At 35.3% G+C, this 14,594-nt stretch overlaps 4 protein-coding genes across 4 annotated transcripts; 3 read left to right on the top strand and 1 right to left on the bottom strand.

Moving 5' to 3' along the window:
- Positions 1-252: 252 nt before the first annotated feature.
- On the top strand, positions 253-7,841 carry LOC110378081 (DNA fragmentation factor subunit beta). The gene is made up of 4 exons (XM_021337193.3): positions 253-594; positions 784-919; positions 1,085-1,273; positions 2,166-7,841. Exons 1-4 carry the CDS (start codon positions 490-492, stop codon positions 2,807-2,809), a joined length of 1,074 nt encoding a protein of 357 aa, XP_021192868.3. The 5' UTR covers positions 253-489; the 3' UTR covers positions 2,810-7,841.
- LOC135118366 (ribosome biogenesis regulatory protein homolog) lies at positions 7,581-10,324 on the bottom strand. The gene is made up of 5 exons (XM_064040202.1): positions 10,088-10,324; positions 9,715-9,987; positions 9,166-9,385; positions 8,825-9,087; positions 7,581-8,570 (listed from the first exon to the last, which is right to left on the bottom strand). Exons 1-5 carry the CDS (start codon positions 10,234-10,236, stop codon positions 8,408-8,410), a joined length of 1,068 nt encoding a protein of 355 aa, XP_063896272.1. The 5' UTR covers positions 10,237-10,324; the 3' UTR covers positions 7,581-8,407.
- A 259-nt stretch (positions 10,325-10,583) lies between these two features.
- LOC110378483 (INO80 complex subunit C) lies at positions 10,584-11,501 on the top strand. The gene is made up of 2 exons (XM_021337764.3): positions 10,584-10,870; positions 10,945-11,501. Exons 1-2 carry the CDS (start codon positions 10,723-10,725, stop codon positions 11,142-11,144), a joined length of 348 nt encoding a protein of 115 aa, XP_021193439.1. The 5' UTR covers positions 10,584-10,722; the 3' UTR covers positions 11,145-11,501.
- Positions 11,502-12,004: 503 nt separating this feature from the next.
- On the top strand, positions 12,005-13,500 carry LOC135118372 (U3 small nucleolar RNA-interacting protein 2-like). The gene has a single exon (XM_064040211.1). It carries the CDS (start codon positions 12,123-12,125, stop codon positions 13,470-13,472), a length of 1,350 nt encoding a protein of 449 aa, XP_063896281.1. The 5' UTR covers positions 12,005-12,122; the 3' UTR covers positions 13,473-13,500.
- Positions 13,501-14,594: the final 1,094 nt, after the last annotated feature.

The raw sequence follows: 14,594 nt of genomic DNA on the forward strand, positions 1-14,594 counted from the left end.
TTGAAATCACTGTTTTAAATTCAATTTACAGTAAATTGAATTTAAAACAGTGATTTCAATTTTCAAATTTAAAAACATATTTAAGAGAACTCTTGAAAAGCGCCATCTACCCTAACCATACATGAAGTAACCACGCCATCTTGTGACGGGGGCCCGTTAACTTTCACGCTAGTAAGTTGTTTTGAACGATGAGTTGCGTATCTATCTCTATATAGTGTATTATCTATGGCTGATGCTGTCTTTCTTCGTGGCTTGGCTTCCCTCTATATTAGGTACTTTACTCTTTGCTTCGTGGATTTGACAGCAGTGGTAGCGCAATGTTTTGCAACTGGTAACATTCTTATCAATTTGACATATTCGTTCACGATTTCACAAATGTCATTTTAGAATCAAACTGCGCTGCAAAGGCCCGCTTTCGGCTGTTGGATTTCTTTGTTTTTATTTTTATAAATTAATGTAACTTAATCCGTGTAAAAAAATACTACAATCATGAAAAAGGGATACAAGGTTACTGATGTGAAGAGAGAAAAGAAAATTGGCGTCGCGGCTGAAAATCTGGAAGAGTTGATCGAGAAATCCTGCAGAAAGTTAGGCGTAAGTGGAAACTTCTTTGTTTATATTCAGTTTTAGTGCATAAATTGATAATTTTTGATTAGTTTAATGTATTTAGACGCTAGTTTTAGTCATGATTAGCTGTGTTTATCGTTGCGACAAACGGGTCAGGGTGAAGCCTTGACCGATATTCATGTACCTTGACCTAATTCCGCGAGTCGGGACTTTCAGTTCAATGTCAGCTGCGCAGAATGCCGGCTATGTGTGGCGGAGGACGGGACGCACGTCGACGACGACGAGTACCTGGCCACGCTGCCTCCGCAAACGCTCTTTATATTATTGAAAAATACTGAAAAAATGGTCACTGGTAGGTATAGGCTTTATTACAGGAATATGATGTCGCGAATGTTTCGCTATAGAAGATAGGCACAATAAGTCCATCTTTAGCTTCCCTAAATGAAAAAAAAACAGCTTTATTGTTAACAATTTACAAAGGAACACAAAAAATTAATCAATAATCATCTTTTATCAGACTTTGACTACTACTATGATTTGATCCGGTCACAAAAGAAAGAGTACATAGAAACTGGGGCTGCAGCCAAGGAGTTCCTTAGCACCAACATTAAGGAGAAGTTCAAGGTGTTCCAGAGGTACATCCAGGCTGCTGATGATGCCAAGACCATGCTTAGTGAGAGGGCTCAGGACCCTGACTGGTTTGAAGGTAAGACTTTTAACTAATTAGTAATTTCCTAGTAATTTTCGCACAACCTTTCATTTACGATACAGAAATGCGGGATATCCTAGGCCTTCGTTCATTTACGACGTTATAACATAGCGTTATGTCACATTTCAATTAATATTTCTTCCAAAAAATAAGATGTCCAATAAGGTACCTACTGCACAGACCCCAAGGGACTGACTCGATTTCCTTCTCTAACAATAGCCTACTTTCAATCATTTTTCCTTAGACAGTCAACATAAATGTATTGAATGCCAAATCAACCGGAATATTGAGTATATAAAGACCTGCAGATAATAAGCCGCTGTTTTAACGCTTCTCTGAACATAAATAACGAGGTTTTGTGGGACCAGAGTGAGTTCCGCGAAATTGCCTAGTTAGCGAAACTGTTAGCCAATTTCATTGTGTACTTTTCTTGCATTCAATTTTCATAAATCGAAAAGCACTCTTTCGGCTTTTTAGACGTCATTTAGCTAATTATGTTTATTAAAATTGCCCGAGCACTGTTTAGCTCATTAATAAGGCTCTAAAACCGGACAGAGCTAACTGTAATGAATGTTTTCGAGGATCTAGAGGGCCATTTATCTTTTGTCTAATTTTACGCTGTTTTACTCTCCTTGAAAAAGTACCTGCGCGCTAATTAAGGCTTGGTTTTTCTTTCAAATTACGGAGCGTAAATAAAAAGTTGTTCCAACGTATTAATTAGGCAGCCCTTTGAAGCCCAGATGAACCCAGTTTACAATTAGGCATATTAAATCCAAATTAACGCGTGGCAATTACGCCTAAACTTGGGAAGGTCGTGGACGAAAGAGAACGTACCTAATTATTGCTGTACGGATTTGACTTTCCAATACAAGAGCCTATGATGTTCCAGGATTAGAACCGTCAGAGAAAACGAAAGAGCAGTCGATGTCCAAACGCGTTAAAGAACGAATGCGAGGATACTACTACAAGACAAAGTCTGCTCTCCAGGCTTCCGACGTCTACATACACTCGAAGAATGGCCGAGGTAAGAAGCTCATAGACCAGTTCCTAACAGATCTGCGGAACATTCTCGAGTCTCACAAATACAACGAGACTTACTTCAACCGCAAAGCAAACAAAAACGCGCGCATTTGCGACGAGAGCGGCCTGTTCCAATGCGGCGGCCTCTGGAGCACCGACAAGTGTCTCTACGAAGGCGAGCACGTCATCAACCCCTACAGGAGCCGCGAGGAACGCATCATATTCCAAACATGGAATCTCGACCATAAGATTGAGCTATCAAGGTCTATAATCCCGAAAATTCTCCAAGCGATCGACGCCTTGTACAGCGGTGACATTAAATGTATTTCATGTGATAGGGATTCGAAGGTAGGCGGCATCGAAGCCGATAGGTATTACTTGCAAATATTTACGCGCGAGAACCTTAAGCTGGTACACATTGTGTGCCATTATAAAGGCAAGCATGACGCCGAGTCGGGCGTGTACACTCTGTGCAAGAAATGCTTTGGCGGCCAAAGTATTGAATATAAGTAAGAGATGTGTCTAAAAAGCGTTCAATACATATTTAGGATTTAGAGGCGTATTTTGTGACGCGAGAAAAATTGCCCAGTCCTTAAGATTTACGAGCGTTATTGTACTTGCTCGGAGTTTAATACAAGCCTGACAAACGCAACTGTGGCCTGATAATAATTTATTTTCTCGTATGAAATATGTTCTCTGAATACTGAATTTGTAATGGAACACATAGCTGCAATATTTTTTCAAACAAAGTATATTTCTATTCATATGTTATATTGTATTGTATGCTATAGACATATATGATATTTTCTTCGCAACCTGTGATAGAATGAAATCTTGTTGCGTTGTTGTCTTGCATCGCTTGATTTGATTATTATTTTAGTATTTCTTATAATTTATTATATTTTTTTACCAAAGATCATGGGATAATCATAATTTATAATACAAATTGCGAAAGCGCATTATATTTTAAAACTAAACTCCAATAGAATCGATGTCGGATAATAAAATCAGTAGCTACACAAAGATTTTTATACCGAGCTTGAGAAAAACAAATTAAACTTTTTATTGGACATTTTGTATTCTACAACATCGCAATGTTCCCGGCTTATAGTTTGTTCGGGCCTGCTTAGCATATCGAAATTGGTGTACTTTGTAAAATTGTCCACGATATCTAAAACTCGTGTTTTTATTTTAAAGACTTCGTTTCAGTAGATATTTTTTTACGCAAGTTTCATGAATTATTCATATTATCTTTAAGTACGTATAGCTAAATATATTTTTATTTGCAATGTTTATTTAGCAATGAAACGGCTATGTTCACTAGAAATCATGTAGTTTTTATACGTAGTGGTTGTTCCTTTTATAACTATATATTTAAAACTTTTTATTGTTGATATTAAACCATTTCTATTCCTTGATTGATCTCCTAACCCTTCATGACATAGTATTAGAGCTATTATACACATTTGTACTTATTTAATTAAGTTTAATTTTTAATTTAAATACATATCTTTACCCAAATTTTATCTTAATTGAATTGGATGTTCCCCGCGACTGCGCTATAGATTTTTCTATAAAAAATGTTTACGAAATATAAAGAAATATTTGTGTTTAGAATATGGAGCGATATTTTCATATCGCTCAGGGATATTTTCACGTAAACCCATCAAGACGGAAAATTATTATACCAAAACAATTTCGCTGCGAGGCGGAATAACACGATTGTAGCATAATGTAAAATTATAGGAAAATCTAAAGCGTGTAACGACTTCAAGCGTCTTCAGTTGTGGTGTAGGAATGTATTGAAATTTTATTTATTTTTACCTATTAATGCACCTACAAATAAATTCCCAACAAAAAGCACTACGTGCTCTAAATGTCGAAAATCGTGCGTTGTGGTGCGTTTTTAGTCTTTCTTTGAATCTATGTGAGGACAGATTGGTTTATCTTACGACTGCCTATCTGTTGAATTTCATATAAAAATGTCTTATTACATCGATAAATAAGTCCGTTTATTTAACAACGTTGAATTAAACTGTCGAATATTCGTTTAATAAAAACTATAAAAATATGGGTCTACCGGGATACGTCCTTTAAAATCAGTCCCTTGGCCCAGCCGCCTAGCGACAGCCTAGGCTCTTGAGATGTTGATCGAGGCTCTTGGCCATTATCCTATAGTTTTCACGAGATTCTCATCATGAATGCGGAGCGGCGACATCTCATCGGTTAATTATTATTATTAAGACATTTTGTAAATATTCAATGCTTTTGTGTTATAATTTTGGATTTGTGTAACGTCTTAAATTGAAGTTAAATATTTTGATGGCACGTTTTTTACAAATCTAAGCTGTCCTCATATAAAGCCGGTTTTATTCGTTCGAAATATTGTTGAATACAGGATTTTGAAAAACCTCATTATTGATACAGGGTTATTAGATAGCCGTAAACAATATTTTTGTCTAACAAAATAACCGAAACATCATTTAAACGGAAAAATCGTTAAATATCATTGGAAATAAAATGTTTGGATGAGAAAATCTTTAAATTGGAATGTTTTGAAACCTATCATATTATGTTTCTTTTTGGAATTGCTGTAAAAATTAAGAGATACGTGGTTTTATTGAATACAGAAAGGTCGACGCTGTTTTGGCTAAATTTGTCGCGTGTAACAACTCTCGCGCACAATCAACAAATCCTAAAAACAAGTGTGATAGGGGTCAAAATAAATAATAAAAAAAACTATTTAAATCTCAATAAAATTAAAATGCCACAAAGTATTTTAAAACCTACAAATCATAATCAAGAAAATAATCATTCCTTATGACTTACCTACTTAACTATATTATTACGTAGTCTTAAAACTGAAATGATTTTATTTTGATTTAGGCAAAGCACAATACGTTTTGAAAACGGCATAATGTTATCTAGATCAGTTATCCTAAACAGTAGATATAATCTCTAATGGGACGTAAAATTGTTCATGTTCTATAAACTTGGATAAACTGGTCTAGAATTAAGTTACCTGTTTTTACCAACAGATGGTGCTAAAAGAGAATTGACCGTTGCTTTGTCAAGCCAAATGATTTATTTATTGACTGATTCGGTACTTGGTACCAAACTATCGAATAATTTAGAATATTTTATATTTCAAATCTATGTAGTTACAATTTACTTAATTATAATTTTGTGATTTTTGTATTATTTGTAAATTGAATTTTATAATAATTGTAATCTAGATAGGGCTTATGAAATGGATCGAGGGGTTTTTCCACAGGCTTACCACAAAATTCGAGAGACCACAGATTAATTGGAGTACATATTTTCAGCCTGCAAAGCGGGCCAAACTCCTTGCAAATGGCACTTTTTATGAAAGTTATTCATCTTTTTATCTTCATTTCTCACCTATTGAGGACAGAGTCCAAATAATAGATTTGCAAAATCTATACATAGGTCATCATTTTGTAAGCACAATGTGGTAAGGCCTCTCATGGTTGTGTCAAGAGTACTGTGCCGAATTTTCTTAATAAGTTATTCTAAGTAATGTCTTCTTTATTATCGAGACATCTCTATTTACCTTTCCTATTCTTATATTAAGCTAAAATGTATTTCCATTCTATACTATTCTAATGGCTGTCTATCTCGCAATCGTCTAACGGCCGGTTTCAATATTCTATCTATCTATCTAATATTGGGATCGATTTCTGAATATTGTTCAAATTTCGCTGACGACGATTCTGAGCTGGACCAGTGTGTAATGTAAGTTAATATATCAGAAATCCTATTTTGTGACAATCGTTTACCAACTTGTTTAGATAGATTAGGGTAGCAATGGATAGCAATATTAATGTGTAAGCTGTTTGTAGATTAGAATTTAGATGCGTTGGTTATAAGCGAATGGTGAATGGAAGCAATAATACTCGTAAAAATATTTAAGGGTGGGTTAACGATAACCAAACCATAACCGGCCGTATACTTGCTGCTAGTTGTTCAAATCCGCTATTTGACAGCTAAAAATGGTTCGGTTATCGTTAATTTTGAAACTCACCGTAAGAATGTGTTCCAGCAAAACGAGTAAATAAGTTTTAGAGCTATTGATACCATTCGCTGAATAATCAACGTGGTTAGTGTCAATAATAGAAAAAAAAAAAATAGTGCGATGTATACTTTGCTCCATACAGATAGAATGGCTACTTGTTCGTAGATTCACCAGAATAATTCGTTGGTTCCTAACAGCCTTATTGCAGTTAGGGGATTGGTGAAATTCTGACTCATTAAACTTTTGCATTAATTAACCGCAGGATTATGTACTTACTTTCAAAGGAATCTGAACATGTAATATAAAATTTATCAAAATTATGTTGGTCATTAAAACATAGGCAAACAAGTATGTACAAGTTGATATCAAATTTAATTTGTATTGCATCTGAATCCAATGCAAAATTATCAATTTTTATTAATCTAGGCACTGAAAGTTTTTAAGATTGTCCAGCATTTGTGATCTTCTACTGTATGGAGTAAAGTATATTTAGATAATACTTACTTTATAGTAGAAGCTTCCATAGCTTATAGTGAAGTTGTTTGCGTAGTGTAGCGTGTTGTGTAGACTTCTCGATATACAGTATTAATCGATATACCTTCTCCTTTTTGCCTAAGTAGTTGCGTAACCGTTGACTAAGGGAAATATCATTATACGTAGTACACTGGTACAAAACTAGATCTAATACTGCACATGTTGAAATTAGGATGCTAATTTAGCTCCAAGGTTAAGTGATGAAGAGTATGAAATGTAACAATATTGCGTGTGGATTGTACAACTGCGAATTTCAATAATGGGTCTATCCGTTCGTTCCGACGTGCCATCCATAAAAAAGTTATGTATAATTAGTTCAATAAAAGTGAAGGCGTGCCCTTCTTGATCTCGATTGAATGATCTCTTGTTAATTTGTTATATGGATTTTTAGGATTTCAATAAATGATCTTAAAATATGAGCGTAAATATTGTTACATTGTATACATTTTAATTTAGGTGAACAAACCCAAACTAGCAAAATTGTAGATAATATCAACTACTGAGTACTTAGTGAATTCATTATACACCCATAGAATTAAGTTATGAATTTTCAATATCAAGTAAAATAAATAGATCTATATTTTGTTCACATGTGCAGTTCTTGTAAAATCTAATTAATTTTACATGTAACATAATGCCATAATTTATAAATTTAAAAAAAATGTAAAACAGTTACTAGTCCATAACCTTTTTGTTGAATGAAATAAAAAATAATTTTAAAAAGGTTAACTTGTTTATTATTTCAACCCTTTACAATCTATGGAACATATTCATAAAAAGTAATTACATTGCAAGAAAAGGCGGAGCTCCAGGAATTGCTAAGTCCTAACTAAGCTGTTTCTTGGAGTATTTCTGAATTTATACATAGTAGAATAATAATTATTTATTCACCTGTTTTTGGTTTATCCTAAATCTTGTATCAGAAAAACATTTGCTTGTACAATGCACGTGTACTAAAATAACTTAAATAAGAAGTAGAGACAACACTTCCTGTAATAATATAAATCAGGAGGAGTTATGTTAAAAACCACTTAAAGTATGCAAGTATATTCTAGAACTTTTACTGTGAGTTGCACCATTTAACTATAATGATAACCAAACCATTTTAACATAATATTTTAATACAAGCGAATGCAATGGAATCTTAATTTGACCCACTTCCTGGTCTTTGTTTTTGATGAGAATGCAATTTTGCACACACTATGAGTTCTGATGACAATACACGACTAGCTAAGAAACGTCATTACAAATCCATGATGGCGGACTGGCTGTTTAAAATCCACTCCCTTGATATGGGTATCAAATGAAAGGGTTTGCTGTCAGGAATACGATAAAAACGTGGCTCAGACCCAACATGGCGAATTGGCTATTTGAAACACCGAGCTATGATTTAGAATATTCAACTCTATTCTAATTTTCAGTTGTCAAATCGCCCAATGGGCGGCAATTAGACGGTTGCTTATAACGTGGTTATTGTTATATACAAATGGTGCAACTGGGTCTTAAAGTATTACAAAGTCAGTTTACAATTATCACAAAGTTTATCTTCTCTTCCTACCGCCAGCCTTTTTACTAGGATTCCTCTGTCCTTTGCCTGCTTTAGGTTTCTTGGCTGTGAAGTTAGTGGCATTGTTACCCTTGGTCTTGGCTTTGAAGTTACGCTTGCCCTTGGCTGGTTTCATTGTTTTCTTTTCTTCTGATCGGCTGTAAAAAGAAAGAAAAAATTTTTAAATTCAAGATAGTGACAAATAAGTTTATATGTACACTTATCAATGTGTTGAAAATATGACTTCAACATGTAAAGAATTATAATTTTATTACATTAATATTTAAGAGCATTTTACTGTAGATTACAGTGGCTTTTAATTAGAAGTCATTTTTAAAAGAGAAAAGAAAGAAAATTTGTTCAAGCAGCAATAATACTTCTATCAGCACTTAAAATGTTAATATATACTTACTGGACTTGTTCCTCATGTATGTGCTTAGCTACCGCTTTCTCCATATCAATTTTAGGTCTCTTATTCAAAATGTTATCAAGCATATTTAAATTATTCTCCCTCTCTTGTGCTGGGGTTGGTATAGGCAGTTTGCGCTTCCTTTCTTTGCCTGGAATAAGTTCATGAATGCCTTTGCCTCTGGCCTCCTTCTCTTTGGGCAGTTTGTCTTGGAACTTGCCGAGTGATGCTGTGGAGGCCTTGGCTATGGTTGCTGCAGTGTCCAACTGTAAATAAATAACATGAAGTTATAAAAACTGTCAAACCTTTTTGGTAATAAATAGGTATATGGTAAATGAATTTACCTGGTTAGCTGAAGCTTTATCAGATGTGACAGGCAAGCCAACCCTAGGTATCTTGACCTTCCTTGCCCTAGCAATATTCTTGAGCCTCTGCAACTCATTCTTGGCCACTTTCTCTGACTTCTCACTGGCTTTCTTCTCAAACATGTCAGTCATGGGGTCCAGGTTCTGTGGTACTTCTATCAGCCAATTCTTCTCTTTCTCTGCGGCTGCCTTCTTGAAACTGAAATGAAAATAAATTCATTGTTTTTATTAAAGCTGACCTTCACATAAAGGTTTGTTGAAGAAATAAATTGTGATCAGACTTTTGGTAGGCACAAATAACTGTTATTTATTCTGAAATACTTAATACAACTAATACTAAATACTTAATATAATTATTTTGTCAGTATTAAAATGATGCAAAAAACTTATAGTTACATCAGCCGTTCGTTTGTGCTGTATATTTTATTAAATACCACATGTATTTTTCATCTCTCTATTATTGTTCTCAGCTTTAATTTAAATAAAAGAACAAAGTGTACATATTCCACTAGTGACAGATGAACATACCCATATAATGGCACCCATTTCTGTAGCTGTTCATCCCATTGCAATTTATCCTTCTTCTTCTTAGTGATGCCCTTAGCTTTAGCGAATTCTTGCCATTTAGTCAGTGGCTTGGGCTTGGGACAAGGCTTAGCTCTTGGCAGCACAGTCTTGGGCTCAGGCAGGCGGACCACGATAGCTTCGTCAACTCGCTCAGTGGGCAGCTCCCATATTTTGTTCAGCAGTAACTGTGTGTTATCACGAGTTAACGACTCTAAATACGAGTCTTTCTTAGACCTGGAAGATGGGAAGATTATTATATAGATGTTTATTTCAGTTGACTTATTGGTTATTATTAGTACCTATATAAAGAAAGCATGCATGCAATGAAACTTACTGCAGTAATTTTACGTCCAAATCGTTGGTATCTGATGCGAGTAGTGTGCCTAAATCAAGTTCGACATCCAAATGCTTCTCTACTGTTATAGGTTTATACTTCTCAGACTTCTTGTGTTCTTTTTGCAGTATTTCATTTACGATATCCATTTTCGTTAAATTGAAAATATTAACACATTTCCTACTGCACAATAAATAACCTCAAACTTATTTTGACGTTTTAATTTGATTTCATTCAGTCGCGCAATCCACGTGCAAACCCAACTATAGTCAAAGCTATCTCCATGAATACTAATCCAACGCCAGACATGTATTTTACAGCAGTGGTTTGAGGTGAGATATTCAGCTTATCAAATAGTTATGTTATTTTGTTTATTAATATCACGGATCGACGAAGAATTGAGAGAGCTAAAATTAATTGTTATTAATTTTGTACTTTATCCATCTTTGTAAATGGACAGCGTTGACAAAATTGACATTGACGTTGACGCATTGTTGATGGAGGTGGATGGATATGGATAGCCGTTTGTTGTTGTATTTTACTGTTTCGATTTTATTTTATAATAATTACTGTTGTCTCCTCCCGCTTATAGAGTGCTTTTTATTAACGTAAATTACACATAGTCTTTCAAAAGTATGACCGGCGACACAGAGAAAACCTATTGCTTCAAAAATGAAAACAAGTTTGTCGTCAAAAGTGGATGTAAAAAACGTATGTGGAGATCTCTGAAACAAATATTGACGGCAGAAAGAGCACTTCCATGGCCTAACGAAGCTGTTCTATGTAAGTTATTTTTATTATCTCCATTTAAATGAGAATTATAAAGTTTCTATTTACTGATAACCTTTCGTTTTCAGATTATTCTATCAATGCCCCGCCAACATTCAAACCAACTAAGAAATATTCGGATATATCTGGCCTTCCTGCTCCGTACATAGATCGTCACTCTAAGCTGTTTTACAGCAACGTGGAAGAGTTTGCTACAGTTAGAAGTTTACCTATGGATATTACAGCTGGATACCTTCAATTGAGAGGAGCTAATACAATTGTAGGATGAGCTACAAAGGCTTTGAGACAAGTGTTGAAATAGACTTTGTGAACCTTTATGTCACTGAAATAATCTTTATGTAACTTTTATAAAGTTCACAATAAGGCTTTTCGTGAAGATGATTAGTTACCTATATTTAAATAGTACAGAATATTTGCTGACTTCATACCCACAGTATTGTAATCTATGCTGATATTGTGATATTTACTTGTTCTGTATGTATAACAATTTTAGTTACGTACATCCTACTAATAACAGAAATTGTACTTGTAAGCTTTATCTACATAGAAGCTGTTGGTAAACCCTTTCATTAATAAATAAATAATATGAATGTTCTTAAATAAAAAGGTTACCCAACTGACATAATGAAGGTTGTTTTATTTAGAGAAAGAAGATTGTGTTGGAAGCAGTTTGTAGATATTCATCCACGTTGATTTTTAAGGTAATTTCAATAAAGCTTACAGATTCAAATATCTCCATAACTGCAGAACTTCACCCCAACGAATTAGGCAGCTGCGGCTTTTCTGACTTGCGGTTTTTTTTTCACTTTTATCAGCTAATTTCTGACATGCTCATTTTACGCCTGCAGCTTTTGTGGATACCTCTCGTTATAAAACTACTTCTTTAATATTGAATTATTTAAATGAGCAACTCCATATTTACTATAGCATTTCAACCGACCAGTTATCTAGGCTCGTAATCGACCCAAACATGTGCTTAAAAGGCTGAGTTTCTGATAATGTGATACTGCGTTTTTTTAACCGACTTCCCAAAAAGGAGGAGGTTCTCAATTCGGCCGGTATGTTTTTTTTAGTAAATATTTCTGAACGTTATAAGTTCACGGGTGCTGTCATTCGAAATTTTGACAATAATTGTCAATGTCAATTCTAGAATAATAAGTCAACGTGCATAGCATGCCCGTTCAGAATCAAAATTTTTAAAGTTTTTCTATATTTTTGTAATAAGACAATCATTTTAGTGTAAAGAATGTCTTCCTCCTTCTTTTTGAAAGGTAAATCCAGGCAAGTTCAAAAAAGAAAAGGCGAGAAAGTTAAGAAAAAGGCGCCGAAGAAACCGAACGCGCCTAACCTAGAAAATGGTCAGGAATCTTCAGATAGTGAACTTGATTTACGAAAGTTTTCCGACGCGGAAGAATCAGAAAGTGATCATGAAACTGCTGAGCAGAAGAAGTTGCGGCTAGCTAAGAAGTACCTTGAGGAAATCGAGAAAGAAGAGGCGAAACGAGCGGAGCTTAAAGAGGTCGACGATGCTGTAGAAAACCGTTTAAAGAAAGACTATTTAGAACAGAAAGGTAAATTAAAAATTGAGGTAGCTGAAAAGTACGTAGAACCGAGTGAAGATGAGCTGAGACTCATTCGTGCCAAGGAACACCGTTTAACACTGACATGTGTATGTATCAGCAGTGATAACAACTTCGCGTTCACTGGCAGCAAATGTGGCTCCGTGATTAAATGGGGAATCAAAGAGAAAAGAAAACTTGGTTGTTTAACTTACAAAACTCATTCCAATTTTATCAAAGGTGATGTTAAATCTCTTGCAATATCCACTGATGGCAAATATTTAGTTTCATCTGATGACAGTCCATATATTCAAGTGTGGGATCCACAAACACTCAAACATGTGCATACATTCAAAGGACACAAAGACGTAGTAACAGGACTGGTGTTTAGAAAGAATACACACGATTTATACTCGGCTAGTAAAGATAGATCTGTGAAAATTTGGTCTCTAGATGAGATGGCATATGTTGAAACATTGTTTGGGCACCAGTCACCCATCACTTCCATTGATGCACTGACCAGGGAGAGAGCACTGACTGCAGGAGGCAGAGACACTACAGTTAGAATATGGAAGATAGCTGAGGAGTCACAGTTGATATACAATGGACCAATCGGGAGTCTTGATGAAGTCAAGCTTTTAGATGAGGAGCATTTTGTGTCAGGCAGTGACAATGGCTCAATATGTGTATGGAGTGTCCTTAAAAAGAAGCCTCTGTGCACAGTTCCAGAAGCCCATGGTTCTGAGAATGAAGTACCTCGGTGGATTACTAGTCTGGCAACTTTATTGAATTCAGATGTTTTTGCATCCGGGTCTTATGATCTTAGTATTAGGCTATGGAGAGTCTGTGACCAGTATAGGAAAGTTTTACCTATGTTTAGTGTGAATGTGTGTGGTTTTGTAAACTCTATGCAGTTTACAAGTGATGGTAAACAGTTGTATGTGGCGGTTGGCCAGGAACATAAGGCTGGGAGATGGTTCAAGTTAGGAGGTGCCAAAAATGGACTTTTAGTTGTTAATTTTAATATTAAGGAGTAATATAATAATATTGTAATAAACAATTTGATTTACACAAGGTATAGTTTTATTAGTATATTTTATTATAAGAACTGTGCAGCCCCGGATCTAGGGGGGGGCAAGCCGGGGCCTGTGCCCCGGGCGGCAAATTCAGGGGGCGGCAAAATCAGGCGGCTGCCAAATTCACACTTCACAGACCAATGGATAACTCATATTTTATTTAATTTTGACCAGGGAATTTATTTATTTCGTGACACAAACGTGAAAAAGCACAAGTACAGCAATTTCATGGCCATATCAACTTGACCGATACCCTGAGCGCGGAGTGAGACAAGCTGCATGACTGCACGAACATTTATTATTCACGGGGCGGAGTTTTAGCAAACTAAAATTGATTAAAAATTATTTGCAATCATCTATGAGCCAGGAATATCGCATATTTATTTTTATTTTAAATCCTACATTACAGATTACTGTAATAGTTACCTACAGCGCCATCTTAACCTCTGGTGCAAGGTGTGCGAATAACCCAGGCACCTCGATCTCAGGGGCGCCGCGGGACGAGCGTCCCGCGGCGTGTGTAATTTTATCGAAATTCCTGGTGGTGGAATTTCGATAAAATTACACCCGTTTGATAAGGAAGTTCCACATTGTATCACGATGCTGACAAGCAAAGTTCCTAAAAAAGTCGTCTTCGCTTTGTTTGATTGATCATTTTGATTATTTTTTACTTTTAACATTCTCCAACTAAGTGAAAAAATTCTCGCTCGCTACGCTCGCGGTTAAATGGCAATGTATGTGCTTTTTTTCTGATTGCTTATTATTTTTATTGACTCGGTCGTCGGTTATTGATTCGGTCTCCAATCACGTTTTCAATTTGTACATAATTCCCAGTTTAATTTGTGAGTCTTCAAACAAATAATTTAAAAAGTTCGCTTTACAGTGTACTTGATCAGATAATTTTATGTCGTAGGCTCAAAAAATTTCGCGCTCGCTTCGCTCTCGAAATATTATACATGCATTGCCTTAATAACTTCATAAGTCCACGCTGTCTTACCTTTTATAAGTCAAATGTAGAAAAAAAAAATTTATGGAGTCCTCAAAAGTTTGCGCTTGTTACTTTACAGCGCTTTTTAAAACTTT

This window comes from Helicoverpa armigera, chromosome 2, assembly GCF_030705265.1.
Source record: "Helicoverpa armigera isolate CAAS_96S chromosome 2, ASM3070526v1, whole genome shotgun sequence".
Classification (NCBI taxonomy): domain Eukaryota; kingdom Metazoa; phylum Arthropoda; class Insecta; order Lepidoptera; family Noctuidae; genus Helicoverpa; species Helicoverpa armigera.

What these genes read in the sequence shown, in the direction of transcription:
- LOC110378081 (XM_021337193.3), top strand. Translation starts at nt 490, where the DNA reads ATGAAAAAGGGATACAAGGTTACTGATGTGAAGAGAGAAAAGAAAATT. An exon ending in AATCCTGCAGAAAGTTAGGC is followed by an intron (nt 595 to 783) that starts GTAAGTGGAAAC and finishes CGGGACTTTCAG; the next exon opens with TTCAATGTCAGCTGCGCAGA. An exon ending in TACTGAAAAAATGGTCACTG is followed by an intron (nt 920 to 1,084) that starts GTAGGTATAGGC and finishes ATCTTTTATCAG; the next exon opens with ACTTTGACTACTACTATGAT.
- LOC135118366 (XM_064040202.1), bottom strand. Translation starts at nt 10,236, where the DNA reads ATGGATATCGTAAATGAAATACTGCAAAAAGAACACAAGAAGTCTGAG. An exon ending in AAATGGGTGCCATTATATGG is followed by an intron (nt 9,386 to 9,714) that starts GTATGTTCATCT and finishes TTTTCATTTCAG; the next exon opens with TTTCAAGAAGGCAGCCGCAG. An exon ending in ATACATGAGGAACAAGTCCA is followed by an intron (nt 8,571 to 8,824) that starts GTAAGTATATAT and finishes TTCTTTTTACAG; the next exon opens with CCGATCAGAAGAAAAGAAAA.
- LOC110378483 (XM_021337764.3), top strand. Translation starts at nt 10,723, where the DNA reads ATGACCGGCGACACAGAGAAAACCTATTGCTTCAAAAATGAAAACAAG. An exon ending in GCCTAACGAAGCTGTTCTAT is followed by an intron (nt 10,871 to 10,944) that starts GTAAGTTATTTT and finishes TTTCGTTTTCAG; the next exon opens with ATTATTCTATCAATGCCCCG.
- LOC135118372 (XM_064040211.1), top strand. Translation starts at nt 12,123, where the DNA reads ATGTCTTCCTCCTTCTTTTTGAAAGGTAAATCCAGGCAAGTTCAAAAA.